Source organism: Pipistrellus kuhlii, unplaced genomic scaffold, assembly GCF_014108245.1.
Source record: "Pipistrellus kuhlii isolate mPipKuh1 unplaced genomic scaffold, mPipKuh1.p scaffold_m20_p_10, whole genome shotgun sequence".
Lineage (NCBI taxonomy): Eukaryota > Metazoa > Chordata > Mammalia > Chiroptera > Vespertilionidae > Pipistrellus > Pipistrellus kuhlii.
The window spans coordinates 44,160,346-44,179,486 of NW_023425405.1; the positions used below are offsets into that span (position 1 = coordinate 44,160,346).

The 19,141-nt window shown below is 34.0% G+C and overlaps 1 protein-coding gene across 4 annotated transcripts in view; it reads left to right on the top strand.

The window, feature by feature from the left end:
- Positions 1-19,141, top strand: part of SEMA3A (semaphorin 3A) — a 352,298-nt gene that overhangs the window by 213,497 nt on the left and 119,660 nt on the right. For all 4 annotated transcript variants that reach the window (XM_036429563.2, XM_045578494.1, XM_036429567.2 and 1 more), the window contains 2 exons: positions 10,619-10,776; positions 13,809-13,871. In XM_036429563.2, coding sequence (XP_036285456.1) covers positions 10,619-10,776; positions 13,809-13,871 — 221 coding nt within the window. The remainder of the gene's footprint in view (positions 1-10,618; positions 10,777-13,808; positions 13,872-19,141) is intronic.

Here is a 19,141-nt window from a genome sequence, read left to right on the forward strand (position 1 = left end):
TGGCTAGTTGTTGGAGCATTGTTCCATGAACGAGGAGGTCACAAGTTCAATTCCTGATCAAAGCTTATGCCCAGTTTCAGGATAAATCCCCAGTGGGGGGTTTGCAGGAGGCAGCTAATTGATGTTTCTCTCTCTCTCTCTCTCTCTCTCTCTCTCTCTCTCTCTCTCTCTCTCCCTCCTCCTTATTCTCTCTCTATAAAATCAATAAAACATAATATTTTAAAGTAAGTTATCATATTTAAAAAAAGAAGTTGCAGATAATACCAAAGCACAAAGAAAGGAATTAGGCTGCATTCATTTTTTTAGAATAGTGTGATTGATGACCTATGATTTAAAAATAATTCCCACCAAATGTTTTCTCCCAAAACATTTTAACATCCAAGTATTTAAAATAAGTTGTGTCATATTTTTAATAATCAAGGGCTGTCATTAATATGATAGTATCTCCCTAAATATTCCTTGAAAGTAGAAGTGCTTTTATTTATTTTTCTTTTTTAAAATATATATTTTATTGATTTTTTTATAGAGAGGAAAGGAGAGAGAGAGAGTTAGAAACATCGATCAGCCCATGACCAGAATCGAACCCCGGACCCTTCAGTCCTCAGGCTGAGGCTCTATCCACTGAGCCAAACTGGTTTTGGCAAGAGTTAGAGTGCTTTTATATATTTTGAAAAGACTGTGTAGATACACAGTTGGGAATCATTGGATTTAATATTTTCCCTAAGCAAAATTCCTTATAGCTAGATCTCCAATAGTCTTTAATGTGTTCATTTGAAGTATAATATAGTGATATAATTAATACTTTCCCAAATTTATTTTCTGGTGGAATCCTGCATTCCATTGCACATCAAAGAAAACTCGTCCTTTATGGGTCATAACACTGTAGGATTATCCATTCATTAACACGTATGTTTGCTCTCCTTAGGTGGAGACAGAGTCAGCAGTTCTTAATGTACAGATAATGTCATGTAAATGTTACCAGAAAATACATTCTAATTTTTGTTGGGTTATTTAAGATTTTATACACCAATGGTTTTCCTGCTTAGTTTTCTGTTTACTAGCCACAGAAATATGGTAGAAGGTAGAGAGGAAATAAAAGCCTATATAATTCAAATTAAATTTCACTAAAGTAACACTTGAACCTCAAATAATATATTGACATTAAAGGGGAAGCTTGTGGTAGAACTGATTACTTAACAAAAACAATATATATATATATATATATATATATATATATATATATATATACACACACACACACATTTAAGACAAGACTAGCCACAATAATAGTTTAAGACCAAGTGTAAGAATGCATTTAAACACAGATATTAAAAACTCAACTTTTTCAAAAGGCTCTTCCTTTTGAAAAATATATGCATTTTCATCATTATTTTGTCGCCCTCAGAAGACTGTAAGGTAAAAGTTTTAAGGTCAATTATAACTCTGCTGCTGTGAATATTAAATCAATGTGTGTGCTTTTTATAAATGTTACAACTACTGATAGTTCAAACAACATCTCCTTCTTTGATGTCTACAAAGATGATAACCAACTGCATGTATTTAGATGATGTGCTTTTCCGGATAAACCCCCTTTTTTACTTCAAATCTGTTGATAATTGCTACTTTTGCAATAAGAGCATTTTCAACTACCTGAATCGAGACTTTCATCGCAATATCACTTACTGCTTCTTGACAGCTAATGAAGTGGCAAACCAGGGCTGATAAACTCCAGAGCCTATCAAGAGGGGTGAGTGTAGCTTTTTTTAGATTCTGATTTACTAAATGAGGTGGAAGTCATTAAATTCATCAAAGAAACTCAGCTATGAACTTTTAAACTATATTTTTTTTCAAGTAGAAGTAATTTCTCCCTTTTGAGTGTTTAGAAATGATAAAGCAAATTATAATTGGGGAAAAGCCAGAATTTAAAATATACATCACTTTATTTTGAGTTTTATCAGTAATGGCATTTAGCCTAATAAGAAACAAATGCCTTTAAAACATAATTATCCTACAAGAAAATTTAAAATTAAATTTTAAAATCTTAGAAATCTTATTAAAAAGGTATTGCCACTTAGGGATATAGCAAAACATGTGACATCAGCTTTTAAAGTAAGTTTTGTGAGGTAGTGTTCATAGGTCATTATTTTCATAACAATTTGCTAATTTGAAGAGAAAGTTGAAAAAAATACCCATCCTGGTGTTGTTTTGTTTTGTTTTTTAATATATTTTAATGATTTTTTACAGAGAGGAAGGGAGAGGGATAAAGAGCTAGAAACATCGATGAGAGAGAAACATCGACCAGCTGTCTCTTGCACACCTAAGGATGTGCCCGCAACCAAGGTATATACCCTTGACCAGAATTGAACCAGGAACCTTTCAGGTCTAGTCCGATGCTCACTGAGCCAACCAGTTTAGGCCCCATCCTGTGTTTTTAAAGAAATAAATATGTTTCAATTTTGAAGGTATAAAATTATTTTCAATTATTTAATACAAAATTTAGAAATGGCAATATTGTTGTAAAAATGCGAGTGGCAGAGATAATCTTTTAACTGTTTATACACAAAATAAACAAGTATCAGTAAAGTGAAAGGATTAAGATATCAGTGACTTTAGATAATGTTACCTGGCTCTTTTGTTCACATTGAACCACGCTGAAGGTTACATTAGAACTATATAGCACAATATGACTCCCCTAACTCATCTTTAAAGGCAAATTATACTCCTGTTATCTCTGCATTCAAAATAAGGGGAAGATCTCGTTTTTAATGTGTGCTGTGTTCAGCAGAGAATAAAAGATCATCTTTCACTCTAAACAACATTTATTACATATTCTAACATTGTCATTAGTGTTTTCATTTTGCTTGTTCTTGTTGCTTTGTAAAAGCAAAGCAATGACTTTTTTTTTTATGAAGAATAGAAGGACGTTTAATAATACATTGACTTATGCTACTTTCTTGAAAAAGTTAAATTTGATTCGGAATTATATATTTGTTCTTATGACAATAGATATCTGTGTGTCCTGCACTGGTCTACAGAATCCTTAGAGTCTGCTGTCCTATGTGACTCAGGCATATACTTGATTTAATGACCCCTGAGAGAGCAAAGATTTTCAACAAACATGTTGGCTTTATTGTGTCATCCTAGGGAATCTCTGAGTCATCGGTGCCCAAGCAGAGATCATTAGTCCTTGCAGCTGGTCCTAATGTCAGCCATGGCATCTCTTTTCTGGTTTTTCTGCTACTCTGGGCCTGGAGCAGAAACAAAACTGTTCTTAGATGTTATCCCTAGGGGTTAATTCTTGAGGGAATCTGTAATAATAAAAGGGTGATATACTAATTAGATTGGACATCATTACAACATCCTTCCTGACAAAGCCCCACCCTGGGGGAAGCCAGCCCAGGTCCTGGGTGCCTGCCAGTGGCCAGAGGAGTAAAGTCCAGGTTCCAGGTGCCAGAGGGAAGCCAGTGCCGCCAGCTGAGGGAAGGAAGGCCTACTCTTACATGAATTTTCATGACTAGGGCCTTTAGTCATTATATAAGGGCCTGAATGGCAGTCCCATGAGACCACTCTTTGGCCCCTTGCTCCTCCTTCCAAGGGGTCTACTGCATGACTAGCGACATGCAAGGGGAGGAAAGGTCAGAGGGCTAAACCACACACTCAACCATATTCTAGGGAAGGAGAAGTTACCATGGGGTCACGGTCCTTGTTTTCCCAGTTTTGAACTTTGCTAAGCCAGCAGGGTTTTCACCCCTGGTGACCTTCTGTACCTGGCCATCATCCTTGTTCTGCTTATGTCCGTATAACTTCCTACCACATTTACTCCCACATAAATGTGTCCTGTAATGGAAAAACATTTGATGTACTACTCAATTTCCTTCTTCAATGAAAGCTCATTTGCTCAGCATTAAAACAATTCAAATTTGGCCCAAATTATCGATGTAGTAATTTCATTTCCCCCATTTTACTTGTGTAGATTAAAAAAAAAAAGTCATTAGGATAAATATTTATAGTGTCCATCATAAATAGAATATTATTGTCACTGAGATCAGAATATATCCAGAACACATTGTATGATTTTATCTAGAGATGTTTCAGTTCATTGGTTTTCAACACTCTTCTCTCCCATTGCCTTCCCACCTCTCTCCAGGGGAATATGATTCCAGTGAAATCCTTTTATGGGTAAAGCCAGAAGCCTGAATAATCAAAATGTATCTATTTCAGTTAAAGGGGTACAATATGTCTTAACATGCTATATGAATATCCTCTCTTCCTTCTCCCCCATCCCAAAAGAAACATTATAATAGGCTGTCTGGTGACAACTTTAACTTTTTTTTTTTTTTTACTAACAATCATAAAATATTTTTGTTTGTGCCACCCGGACACTATGTAGTTAGAAAATTAAGTGATTAGAAGTAGTCAGAACAACAGGATAAATTATGGATTATCTAATCCACATGCACTATCACACACTCATAAACATATGCATCTTACCCACCTACCCAGAAATCAATTTATTCATTTATTTTATACACATGTAGTAAACACCTTCTGTTAGCCAAATTTAGGGTTTGGGTAATTCCTACTCTGAGCCAGATAAACCTGCTCCTCTGACGTGGGTACTTGAAGGATCTTTGAGAATGTCTCCGTGATCATCTGGGCTTCTTTGTGCCCTTCTCTCTACATTCCAACTTCAAGGGTTGAACAGATTCCTGTCTCGATAAACACTGAAATAAATATGTTCTCCAGTATGTTACTCACATAAATGTGTCCTGTGATGGAAAAATATTGATGAAATGCTTAATTTCTTTATTCAATAGAAGTTTATTAGCTCAGCATTAGAATAATTCAAAGAAATCCTTCTTAGGCAGTTTTTAAAAAATTTTATACTGGGCATATGTAACAGGATAGTGGGTAACTAAGAGATTTATCAGCTATTTAATTCTCTGTTTGTGAATATTTTCCATAGTTTTGTTACTTGAAAAATGAAGCATATAATATTTAAGTATAAGAAGACATTTGCTTTTTTATAGTCATCTGAAATGTGATAGTAATTTGTGAGTAGACCAAACCTTATGGCCTGGTATCCTATACTAGTATAATAAAAGGTTAATATGCAAATCAACCGAATGGCAGAATGAATGGTTGCTATGATGCACACTGACCACCAGGAGACAGATGCTGCCCTCTGGGCTTCAGTGTGCTCTCACAAGGGGAGCATCACTCAACCAGAAGCCCTGAGCCAGGCTTAGGGCTGGTGAGGACAACAGCAATTGTGGGAGCCTCTCCTGCCTCCACAGCAGCACTAAGGATGTCTGACTAATGCCTTAGGCCCAATTCCTGCATGGAGCAGGCCTACGCCATCAGTCAGACATCCCACAAGGGCTCCCAGACTGTGAGAGGGCACAGGCCTGGCTGAGGGACCCCCTGAGTGCACGAATTTTGTGCACTGGGCCACTAGTATGTATATATAATAATTGACCAAGACGTCTAGAAAAGAACTCACTTTCAATTGTGTTAATCAGAGAAACACCCCTCCTCTTTTCTTTTTTCCACTTTGCTAATGCTAATAAAATGCTTACTACTAAGAGGCATTTAATGATCACTTGCTGGTGAGCTGACTGATAACAGAACCCTGACTGTAAAGGAGCCTTATAAGTAATTAAGACATAAGTCAGAATCAAAAACAAAATTTCAGTCTCTGAATTACTATCCCATCTCTGGAAGCACTAAATTAAATCAATGTGAACTCTAAGAAAAGGATCTACACTTTAATTCTAAAGTTTTACTGACTAATCATTTTGCACATAAATGCTTAATTACAATTCGTTTGTATTAACCATTGTTGTCCACTTTACAACAGCTAGTTGCTTTATGTAACAATGCCATGTAAACTAATTATTTTTCCAAGATATAAAAATTATATTCTGCATTAGTTATTTTCTAAATTGTTGGCAACTTTTTTTTCAGCATATACTTGTACCAAAAACTGATCAATATCAAGAATAATGCAACATAACATATAGAGAAAAATTAAAGTCACATTTTCCTAGACATTTGTTTAGAAAGCACATTGCACTGAGAGCTAGTAGAACTGAATTTAAATCAGCCCTGTGCAGTTGCTAAGGATAAAAGTCACCTACACTTTTTTTTTGTTAATGGAAGTAATCAGATTCTTCTAGCTCTCAAATTCAACAATTAATTATCTAATTAACTATTTCCTCTACGTATAATTAGATTCTATGGCACTGTGCTAACATTGTATGGAGAACTAAAGCAGGTACCCGAATACCCAAGCAGATGAGTGGCATGCAATTCATGCATTAATGTGTCTTGATCAAAGCAGGTGGGGGGATCAGCGGATGGAGTAGTACCTCCTAATCCTCAAGGCCTTTGTGGGAGAGGTGGCTTCTCACTGTACCTGGAAGCACCATTAACAGGGAAATAAATTAGATGCAAGAGGGGACAGGCTAGGTTTAGAAAATAGTAAACTGGACATTTCAGGTAGAACTCTGAAAACAGGATTTATATACTCTACCAAAGGAGGCTCAGGATTGCAACTTTTATTAGGGAGATGGGGCTAAAGAAATGGTGGTAGTTGAAAGTGTATTTTTTTTTTAAATAAAGCTACCGTGTTTCCCCGAAAATAAGACATCCTCTGAAAATAAGATCTACTTACAGGTTTCCTTCTGAGTGAAATATAAGGCATCCCCCCGAAAATAAGGCCCCCAACATGAGAGATTTGGTCCACTGATTCTGAAAAAAATGGAGTCACAAATTCACCAGGGAATTCAGGAATTGGATTTTTATGATGATGTTCCAGAAGATGATGACATGATTGTCATTGAATAAATGAGTAAATTCTTGATACTGTAGGATTCACAGTTTGTCTGATTTGTGTTGACAACTACCATACTACCGTACCGTATCTAGGTAATAAATTTCCTTTATTTTCATTTAACAATAAATGTGTACCGTATTCTTCTTCATGGAAAAATAAGATATCCCCTGAAAATAAGACCTAGCGCATCTTTGGGAGCAAAAATTAATATAAGACACTGTCTTATTTTTGGGGAAATAGGGTATTACATTTTTTAAATACATTTGGCACTGTGCTAAATATATTCATAATAATTTATAAGATTATGTCTAAAAGATTGTATTAAAGTTGAGAGAAATTGAAGATAGAGGACCAGTTAAATGATTGCTGTAAGCTATAGACATTAGTAGTTATTGCTATTGTACTATAAAGCAAGTACTATTGATTTATTTTTATTAAGGAGCCCAAATGTATTATTACTTTATTAGGAAGTTCCACAATTGACCCTTCTGTAAAATTAGGTTTTCCTGGAGGATGGTGATATTTTAGGCTGTAGACATGTCTGTTTTCAGGTTTTATTTTCTGTCTTTCAATGATTTTCTTATTAGTTTGGAACTTTGACGAACAGAATTAACTCTCTTTGCTAGGTCAAGTCCTCTTTTTTTCCTGTGCTTTTTCATTGCATTTTGGTAAACCTCCTATCTCCTTTAATGACAATGAGGGAGTGAGCTGGAAGAGTTTATAAATAGTTGTTTTGAATAAAAAAAAACTCCAAAATGTTTTATATATTTATATATTTTCTTCTGGGAAAATATATTCTTCATTCTTTCATATTTTGATAATTGGTGTTTCTTTTGAATTCCCATCAAAAACAGTCTGTGGAGTTGTCTCAGATTCATACCTTTCACTCCTCCCTTCACTGTATTTTATACAGTAGTTTCCTTTGATAATGGTTAATGCACACACAATTCATATCGTGTGTGTGTGTGTGTGTATGTGTGTGTGATTAAAACAGTGCCTGGCATGCACATGTTAGTTGTGATCATTGTCATCATCATCATCATCATCATTGTCATCATCATCATCAGGCTGACTTTGTACTTTAGTTATACTTTCAATTTTTATAGATATTTTCCAACAGTTTTATAATCATATGGACTCCTAAAGTGTGTTTTCATAATAAATCATTTGTAAATATAAGTTGTATAATTTGTAGCCCCTTTATTCCTAATTGTATCCTTCCTGGGATATGTGGATGGGTGCCAAACTTCAGAATTCTATATTAAAATGTTTTAGGCTTCACTGAATTGGATATATTCTCTTAAAGATTTGTGGCTTGATATTTCATTATTATTGTTTCCTCTCTTCATTTAATGCAAATATTTTCTTGCCCATTTTTCTTTACTTTTCTTCTATGAGATTCAATGGAAGCTTTTTCTCAAATTTACCTAAAACAAGTCATATTTGGTTTTGTAGAAGCATTCTTTTGCCGGTAGTGCATAAGTAACATCATTTATTGATCTAAACTCAAAAAGGAAGTTTAGAAGAAAGATAATTATAACAAATCATGATGATTTGAACTAGACAGTGACAGTGAGTATATAAGCAAAAGAAACTCTAGGAGAAGTTGTTATAGTGTTAAATAAAATTGAAGTGATACAAAACTTATTATAGTGTTAAACAAAGCTTTAGTGTTAAAAATAACTGGATTGGATCTGTGGATGATGAAGAGGCTATGGCTTGCAGGATTTTTTGGATGAGTGATATTTGCAACCAATTTGAAAATATACAGAAAGGTGATGATGTCAGGAATGGAGAAAAGAACAGGAAGTGAGTTCTGTTTAAGTCATGCAGACATTGAGATTTCTGTACAATATCTAAATAGAGGTCTCTAGTAAGTCTTTGTTTGGCCTTTGAAGGGAAATCTATCTTAGAAGATATGAATTTTGTCAAAATATTTCCAGTGCTGAAAGCAATAGTTGTAGATAAAATTACCTACAGAGTAATAAAAAAAATCAAATGCATAGCAAATAGAATAATATAAATATTGACAAGCCTATTAACTAAGACAAGTTTTGTGCCAATGAGAGGTAACCAAACTTCCCAACAGTCAGTTATTTATATTCCCAAAAATTCATTCTTACATTTTTTACATTTCTGCTCAACAATCAGTCCTTGGTATTCTCAAAAATTCTAGAACTAATATGGAGCAAGATATAAAGAACCCGGCCTCTGCCATCAGATTAAGGTAGATACCTTGAGTCTACATTAAGCCAGCTCTATGACCTAGGATATTCTTAGTAATTTTTTAATCAATTTCCTCATGAGATAAAATGGGGGTGAAATTTTTCATCTCATAATGTTGCTATGAGGCTTAAATGGGTCTACTTAATAAACCATTCAGCATATTTTGGTATTTAGTAGATACTTAAAACTTCTTTCTCTTATATTTTCCTTATTTCTTCCTCCTGGTCTTTATTCATGTCCTCTGCATGGAATGTTCTGCTACACCTCTTTTTGCTGTTGAAAGTCCCATCTATATATATAAAAGCCCCTGCAACCATTACTGGTTGACCAGTCACTATGATGTGCACTGACCAGAAGAAGTCAGAGACTCAATGCAGGAGCTGTCCCTTGGTGGTCTGTGCACTTCCACAGCCAACCTCCCCCAGTCCCTCCCTGCTGCCAGCTGGCTCTGATTGGCTCCTAATCGTCAGCCAGGCTGAGGGACCCCATCCATGCACAAATTTGTGCACCGGGCTTCTAGTATATTACTTAAGGCCAAATTTAATGGCCACACCCTTTCTCCAAGGGTTATTCACGTCTTTTTGTGACATTAATTTCCCACCTGCCTTATTAGCTTCTTTAGTTCTTAGTATTCTCTTTGTTGTTGTTCTTTTCATGTTTTGCTTCTCTGATGCCATTTGTGTAACTTTCCAGAAAGGTTCTACTAATCTTTTCTACTTTCACATACTTCTTAGCCAATGCCTATGTGTTTACATAATAAGGACTGAATATGTATTTGTTGAATTAGTAGTCGAATGACTCCACTAAATTACTAAAAAAATGATTCATCAGATTAGATTGTGAACACATACTTTTTCATATTATACCAAGTAAACAAAAGGTTAATATCACAGAGGGGCCTAGTCTTGAGGTTTTACATGCATGTTTAAGGGAAAATGCATTGCCCCTTCCTCACAATTTGGTCCAGGGCACTTGTGTATTATGTGGGATATACCAACATGGAAGGTAGTCTTAGCTTGGAATTGAAATTTACTGTCCCAAACTAAATTGTGGGCACCTTGTTCCCTGATCAGGGGGTCTGTCCAAGGCAAAAAGTTTCAAATTCTGCAATAAAATGAGGTCTCAAACAATATAGGATGTTAAATAGTGTATCCCCACACTACCTTTGCTTTGATGGCCCTAATGCTTATTCTTCTAGATAGTTATTTGGTTGCAAGAAAAGGAACTTACAACGATATCTGTAAAATTAAAGATGTTTTATATAGAATACCAACCATTCTAATCCATTGCTAAGTGCAAAGAGGTTCCTTCAAACCACTGTGAGCACAAGCTATAGCTCTCCCTTCCTTCAGCAAACTAATGAGTATAATTCCCATCTCAATGAAATGAAAAAGGGTTTCTATATATTTCTTATTTCTTAAAGAAAAATGGCTTCTATATAGTTCAATGAAGATAAATCATTGATTGTTAACTATAGCCAGATCACCATGTATTAAGTCTGTGCTCATGTAGGACCTCAGATTAACACCCAATGTCTTGTTTTGTTACTTGCAGAAATGCTGGAATCCAACAATGTTATCACTTTCAATGGCTTGGCCAACAGCTCCAATTACCATACCTTTCTTTTGGATGAGGAACGAAGCAGGCTGTATGTTGGAGCAAAGGATCACATATTTTCATTCAACCTGGTTAATATCAAGGATTATCAAAAGGTATCTTTATTCTAATATGTGCACTGTGGTACTTTTAAAACATCTCAAGAATTCTCTAGCTATCTAACAGAGTGACAACTGAAACTTTGTTTGAGTTAATACTTTATCTTTTCAGATACAAACAAAAATAATACATTGATTTGACCATCACAAATCAATAGCTGCAGTAAACCATAAAAATATTCAAGAAAGAAACTATAGTTGTTGTCTTTTAAATTATATATTTATACTATTTTCCTGCATAAAATAAATTCCTGAACCATTAGAGAAATATGTTATAATTTAATTCATGTATATACAATATGTATCTATGTGTATGCTATATGTGTGTATTAATATAAATGTATAAATTTTTATATTGCCAGCAAATACATAGTTCATCAATCACTGTGCACATGCTTAATCTCTTGTGTCAACTGTGGTTGTAAATAAAATTTATTGAAAACAGATATTCATTTACATATTGTCTATGTCTGCTTTTATTCTACAGTGGCAGACTTGAGTAATTGTGATAGAGATCATCTGGCTCACAAAGCCTAAAATATTTATTATCTGGCCTTTTAAATAAAATGTTTGCCAAATCCTGATCTGGAAGATCAATTTTCAGACTTTTGCATATGGGGTCACTTAGACACTATTTATCAGTTTTATCCTTATCCTTCATAGTGTTTCCAGCTTATTTGGTTAATAAATTATACAGTTTTGAAAATAAACATTGACTGAAAATTTTGTGGAAATTGTGCTACTGCAACTAAATGCTATACTCTATGTCAAACATTTTCCCTCACTCAGTATTTCTGGTCTTAATTCTTTGACCTTTATGTTCATGCATCTTATCTTTAACATCATCTTATAATTTCCTCAAGGATTATGATATTATATTATTTCTTATAGAGTTTATAATAATAGTAGATGCTTAGGAAATAAGTTATTTAAGAACATTAAAAATAGGGTCCAGCCAAAACCGGTTTGGCTCAGTGGATAGAGCATCTGCCTGCTGACTGAAAGGTCCCGGGTTCAATTCTGATCAAGGGCATGTACCTTGGTTGAGGGCACATCCCCGGGGCGGGGGAGGGGGGTGCGAGAGGCAGCTGATCAATGATTCTCTCTCATCAATGTTTCTAACTCTCTATCCTTCTCTCTTCCTCTCTGTAAAAAAATCAATAAAATATATATTAAAAAATAGGGTCCAAAGAGCTTAATAGACAAATATATTCAAACAGATGTAAATCCTTAAATAAATTGTATTTACTTTCATAGGCAGTGTGATATAAAATTAGGTAATATGTTTGAAGTGGGATGATTCAAAATTAGAATTATGTCTTCTATAACTAGAATAATGATTTTAAATTCAAGAGCAGGAGCTATAACATTATCATTCTGTGCAAGTCACCTAACTTTGATTTATTATATCATTATAGCAGGGGTTGGCAACTGTAGATTTACAGTTGTTAATACAGAAAATGATACAATACTTAGTAAATAATAATACAAGAATAAAATGTTTAGTATAATCCCAACTATAAATCTATCTTTGCCCACCCCTATTTATTACAAGTCTCATTGTTAGAAGAGACACCAAGATATATCCTAGTCACAAGGAACAACATCAACCTGTAATTATTGGAATCAAGAGTCTAGGTCAGTGGTGGGCAAACTCATTAGTCAACAGATTGGCAAACCTCTGTCACACTGTCTGGTTGGGAGCCGAGGTTTGCAGCTCTGTTGACTAATGAGTTTGCTGACCACTGTCCTAGGCATATGGCTCTATGATTTTTCTCATCTATAAAATAATAGGCTGTCTTATAAGATAATTCAGCTCTTTTCAATTTTAAAACTAACTGAATATATCAAGTTAAGACTATTCAGAAAAATAAATTTAAATACATTAAAAATATATTCTGAAGTGATATGTACTCATATTGTCTATATATTAGATATATTCACTCACCTATTTATACTTATAGATGAATTTTATAAAATGAGAAAACATTATAAACACCCAATATTTTAACTGGCATAATCTATTATAAAAATATCAAAAATTAAATTGTTGTGCCCCAATATAGATAGATGTCATTGGGTTTGTTAAGGGAAATTAAAAGCTTCTATTAGAATTTAGATAAGGTATAAGCTTTAATATGATTGGGGGGAAAGGAATCCATAGTCCTCTAAGCCACCAGGAACACCTTGGTTATCTACCACTGTCACAGTATTTATGAAATATAGGAACTTTGGAAAGGATGAAGGCCAAATATAAGGGATGACAACACAAACAATTATTTCTTAATAAGTTTGTTTTACTTACAGTAAAAAAAGTGACTATTTTTTAGAGCTCTCTATCCAGCTTTATTTCCCCCTTTATCTCCTGAAAGTAAAATAAAGCTACTCTTACCTATTTGGGAAAAAAAAAATTCTCTCTAAGGTGGGTTTTTCTGATCCTATCAGCTGTTTGTTCTAGTATGTCATGCTGAGATTTGGATTAGGGAAATGGATGCAGAGCAATCGATCTCTTCCACTAGATTCTCATCTTCTCTCAAGATAATATCACTCTCCCCAGTCTGCCTTAGAGTTCTTTCCACTACACATTGGTTAGTTCTACAGGATACCTGGGATGTATGGTAGGTGTGGTTCTAGGCCTCTATAATAAAACAGGTGTCCCAATGAAATGGGCCAAAAGCTTTTTGATGGTGGAGGGTCTTGTCTTTAATTTGTAAAAAACACAACATATGTGAAGCATAATAAAGCAAAGCACAAGAAAACAAGGCATGCTGTATTGACTTCCTGAATGTCTGTGTTGCTCAGCTCTCATATACAGCAAAGTCACCTGGGTACATGAACAGTGAGTGATTTAAGATAATGTCAGTTAACTGAAGCCACTGCATACTCTATACTGAAAGGTCACTGTACATTTTGCTTTTTGGACCTCTCTTTATCTCAGTTGCCCCAACCTGGTCTGACAGATGATAATGTTGGTTCTTATACTAATAGAACTTAATTGGCATAAAACAATGTTTCTTCTCTGCCCTTAGATTGTGTGGCCAGTATCTTACACCAGAAGGGATGAATGCAAATGGGCTGGAAAAGATATTCTGGTGAGTATCAATCTACTAAATAATTTTAGTAATTGCATATAGTAATTTATTACTCTATAATCATTGTTGCTGTGTTATCTTAACACCATTGTTTATTTGTGGATTTAAAGACTCTTTAGAAACAAAATAATAGTTAATTTTGTATATTTTTATTATTATGTAAAGTATTGACAGTTTTATATAAAGTAAAATACCAACAATAAATAAAGCAAAACTATGTTCCCTTTGATTATATATATATATATATATATATATATATATATATATATATAACAAAATGCAATTTTGTAGCACATATATTTAAGACAATTCTTTGCATAAATTGGCTTTAATATGTTATTTTTTCTTGAATTCCTTTTGAATTATATGAAATAGTTTTGCCTCTGAGCCATCATAATTAAACTACCCCTCTTGTCTTCTTTTTATTCCTTTCTTTTCCCATTTCTTCTTTTTTTCTTTTTTACTTTCCACATTTTCTTCCCTTCTTTTTCTTCCTTCCTTCAAACCTTCCTTCCCTCCTTCCTTCCTTTCTTCCCTTTATATGTTGATATTCCCAAGTATTTATTGTATTTGATCAAGTACCTTATTTTTTTTTTTTTATTCAAAAGTTTTGGAGCATTTTGAATATTATCCTAGAAGCAAAAATCAAAATGTCTGTGCCTCTGATAAAGTTTTTGGAGTCCTGTGGCATATATGTATTTTAACTTGCCTACTAGTACACAGATAATAAACAATAGATATTTGAAAAAAAAAATACCTTATCTACTCTGGTGTTATCATAATACCTAACTCCCAGAATTTCTTTAAAACTCAAACAATCACAAGTAAAATTATGACATAGACCATAATGCACCATACAAATATTAACTATTGGTGTTGTTATTATTTGTATATGTTGCTTAGACAGTTTCTAAGTGAAATTATTTTGGTCCTGCCCCCAACTCTGCTATCAGTACTATATAACAAGAGATTCTAGTGTGAGCCCAGATGCAGTTAATTCAGCAGCTGCAATATAGTCACGATCCTCAAAGTACTATATTAGTAGCCCTGATCATAATCTCAGAAGTGTCCTCTCTAAGAAGGGTATTATATTTTCCTGGCATACTCAAAACACTTATAGGTTTTATAAAACTAAATTAAAAGGAACTAAGACATCACTTTATAGTACCTTGTAATAAAGATTCTGAAAATGTACAAATCATGCTTCCTATGTTATGCTAAAGATAGGTAATTATATGTCCATTGAGAGATGTGAATATTTAAAAGTACAATGGTATGGCAATATTAGCCAAACCAATCTTTGCAAAACAACTAATTAATGTAATATGATAGATTATTTGTCTTTGGTATTCCTTTTTGTTATGCACTAAATCAATTTAATTGTTGTGGATTTTAAGTTCTCTTTTATAACTTATCAAATGAAAGGAAAACTTAATAGATTTTAGATATTTTAGTTGAGGGGAAAAAATGCATTTTCCTCTTGCTCTAAACACTAAACACAAAAATATATTTACATAGTAAAATGTGTTTTATACTATATTTCTAGTAACGCATTTTTTAATATTACTTTTTACTGACCTATTATTCAAAATATATTTTTATGCATTTATAATTTATTTTATTAAATTAATTTTATTTTTTAAACTCATTTATGTACTTTAATATATATGTTTATTTCATTTAAATCAGATATATGACATATATTGAATATGTTTGGATTATTTAGATAAAGACCAATATTTTGTCCATTTCTTTCTAATGTAATTTTAGAATAGCAATTAGTTGACTCCCTGGGATTTGCAACATTTCTTCCCTGATAAACATTTTTTAAATAAATAGCATACTTCTTTTTACCAATAAGTTCTGAAATAATCACTTGGGAAGAAAGATGAAAGGTAAAGAATTGTTTTTTTTTTGTTTTTTTTTATAATTTTCATTCAACACCTGATTTCTGAAGTGATACATGGACAGTTGGGTGGAAATTCTGCACTCTTGAGGAAATAATAGTCAGCTGTGACTTATGGACAGTGAAGCCTTTCAAAGAGCTCTTGTGATGCTGAAAACCGCAAGAATGAGGCCTGAGTGGTTTTTGCAGCCATCAGGACTCCAAGATAGAATTGTAACCAAAATAGGAACTGACCTGAGCATTTATAGAAAAGTCAACTAATGACCTCCTTGAGTGCTCTCTTTGGTTTCTGGAACTGAGTTTACCCTTTCTCTTTGGGCTTCAGTGTTCTCTCAGAAAGCCCTCCGGAAATAAGGCTCCTTTAAACAAACAGTCCTGGGGAAAGTGCTCTCCTCTCAGTATTGGATTCAGATGCAAGGACTCAATAGGCAAACACAGTAAGAAAAGCAGGGCAAAGACACTGGCTAACTTTATGTACCTTAAGAGTGGGCGAAGATTGTGTCACTGAGTGTAACATCATACAGAAAATTGAACCCTTTCTCCATTCTCCCAGGCAGCTGGGAAGATACAAACCATCATTTCTCATGGCTCAGTTCTGCATCAAACACATATGTTAAGTCAGCAACTGGAATTCGAGCAGCTCTTCCACAAAGATGGACTTTGTGGTAAAGAGGGAATCTGCAGCTTAAGACACAATCACTTATATTCCTGCTCTGTGACTATCTCTCGAGAGCACGCATGCATGTGTCTGAGGCTGCTGATGACATTTCTGACAACAACATTAATCTAAATTTATTTTTCCCTCTTGTAGAAGTGGATATACAGGATATATACCAGTATGCCTTCTTTTCTTGGTGTTGTAGATTCTAAACCTTTGTTGTGGTTTTTCTATATTACAAGAGTGAACTACTCATGAACTTTTCCATTGTTGTTACTTGAGAGTTATAATTTGGGGGAAAATATACAATATGTTATATTATTAAAATAAATGCAATCCACATATGTCCATTCTGACTGCTATTATCCACTTTACTTTCATTTTTTATGTAGCCCTGATGCTTAAAATCCACTTTGTTATTCACAATAACATTCCTATTGGGGGATTAACTTCCTTGACCCTGTTTTGCAAGTGAAAACTGAATACATGCTAAACTGGTAAAAGAATCTGTTTCGAATCATTCGCTCTCTGACTCTTCTTTGTTTATCCTATTAAATCATCTCTCTTTGCACTGTTGCCATAAAACCAAATGGCAACCGTATGACTGTTAGAAATATTTTGAATAATATTGGAAATCAAAATCTCAACCATCTGAGATGAACAAAAAAAATCAGATTCTCATAACATTCCTATTGTTGGATCCATTTCAAAGTGTAAAATTTCATGCACCTGAATTTTGGGACATTTTTTAAATTCTTGAAGGATTTATTTTTATAATGTTGTCCTTAGTTATTAATACTTACTTTTGATGCTATCATCGATGATAACATTTTGTCAAATTATTCTGGCTCAAATTGCAGGAACTTAGCAACACTAATTTTTGCCATATGAATGCACTTGAGATGTTGATGCTACCCAAGCATCTTAAGTTGCAGTGCAGCCCATAATGCATGTTATCCTTGAATTTCATTTACTTTTTCTTTTTTTTAATATATATTTTATTGATTTTGTACAGAGAGGAAGGGAGAGAGATAGAGAGTTAGAAACATCGATGAGAGAGATTCATCGATCAGCTGCCTCTTGCACACCCCCTACTGGGGACATGCCCGCAACCAAGGTACATGCCCTTTTCCGGAATTGAACCTGGGTCCCTTCAGTCCCCAAGCTGACGCTCTATCCATTGAGCCAAACCGATCTCGGCTCATTTACTTTTTCAAATGTCAAAATTGACAATGAGTTTAATATTTTTATTTTATTTTAGAGACTTCAAGGACTTATAGAAATTTATCAAATGGATAGTTAGAATAACCTCCTCATTCTACAAAAGTCAACCATAAGATTCATTACATCTCTAAATCCTATTATAACTATTGGGATAAAATTTTTCCTGGGTCTCTCACACTTCTGTGCACCTGATGAGAAGAAAGTACTAACTGCCTATTTGGCAGACTATATTTAGGGGTGTTTGTACAGTGAAGAGAGTAGGAAGACTCTGGCTCTCTTGAAGCAAAAGGTTGGTTTGCAAACAGCCTTGAGAGGTAAATGGTGTCTCCATTGGCAAAAAGGACAGGTTTGTTTCCTCTCCGGTAAAATGAGCATAATGCCTCCCTCAGGTTCCAGTATGCTTTGACTATTGTGAAATATTCAGATTCCCTCCACCCAGGGCTTTTCTCCTGTAACACAACTAAATGCATTTGCCAGTGTCACCTGGCTCTTTTCTCACTGCCCAGAGGGAATTGGAGCTTGAGGAATTGGCATTAAGAAATGCTGATACTCTGAGTACTGCCATTTCTGCAATGAAGTCTTTTATCTCTGACCCAGGAGACACATATCTTCTGCCAGCATCCATGACACTGTGCCAGGGTAACTTCTTTTACAAGTAAGACAAAAATCACAGACCCTTCACAGTTCTTGACAGTATGGATTACAACTGTTGTTTTGTGGACAATCAAAATGATCTCACAAATGAAAGACGATAGTCAGTTTATTCATTTTTAAACATTATTCCCATGATGAAACTTGATGACACTTTAGGTAGAGATAACTTATTTTTTATGAAGGCCAGTGAATACCTAATTTATTAAATATTAGAGAACTAAGCACAGATTTTTATGTGCACCAAGATGTGAGTATATTGCTACTTGGGGGTAAATTTCAGGTAAATTAAATAGGATTATAGTTTTAATTTGACATTCAAAAGTGGTAGTAATAATAATAGCTAACACTTATTGAAAGCTTGCTATATATCCTTGGTGTTGTTCTTAATGAATTGCTTTTATCAGCTTATGTATGTAACTCATATTTGGAAATGAAATACATATTTCAAAGCAATTAGATGGATTGGTTTTATATCTTAGGTAAAATATATATATGGGAAATGAAGCTTTACTATTAAAATTACCTTAGAAACTAGGTTTTATTCTTATTTTTAATTCATATGTTTTGCTAATAAAACAAAATACGTTGGTAATCATTGTGACTGAATTGTCATGAGTCAAGTCTCATACACACACACACACACACACACACACACACACAAACACATGTTTGGAACTCTTTTAGACTCAGGATTAAAATTTAAATGCATTTTAAGTATATATTAGCAAAGTAAGTCTAGCCCTTGTAATAGAAACATTATATAAAAACTTCCAGAGGGCTTGGAGATTTTGAATTGTGTTCCTTTTTATTAGAAATTTCCATTTTATC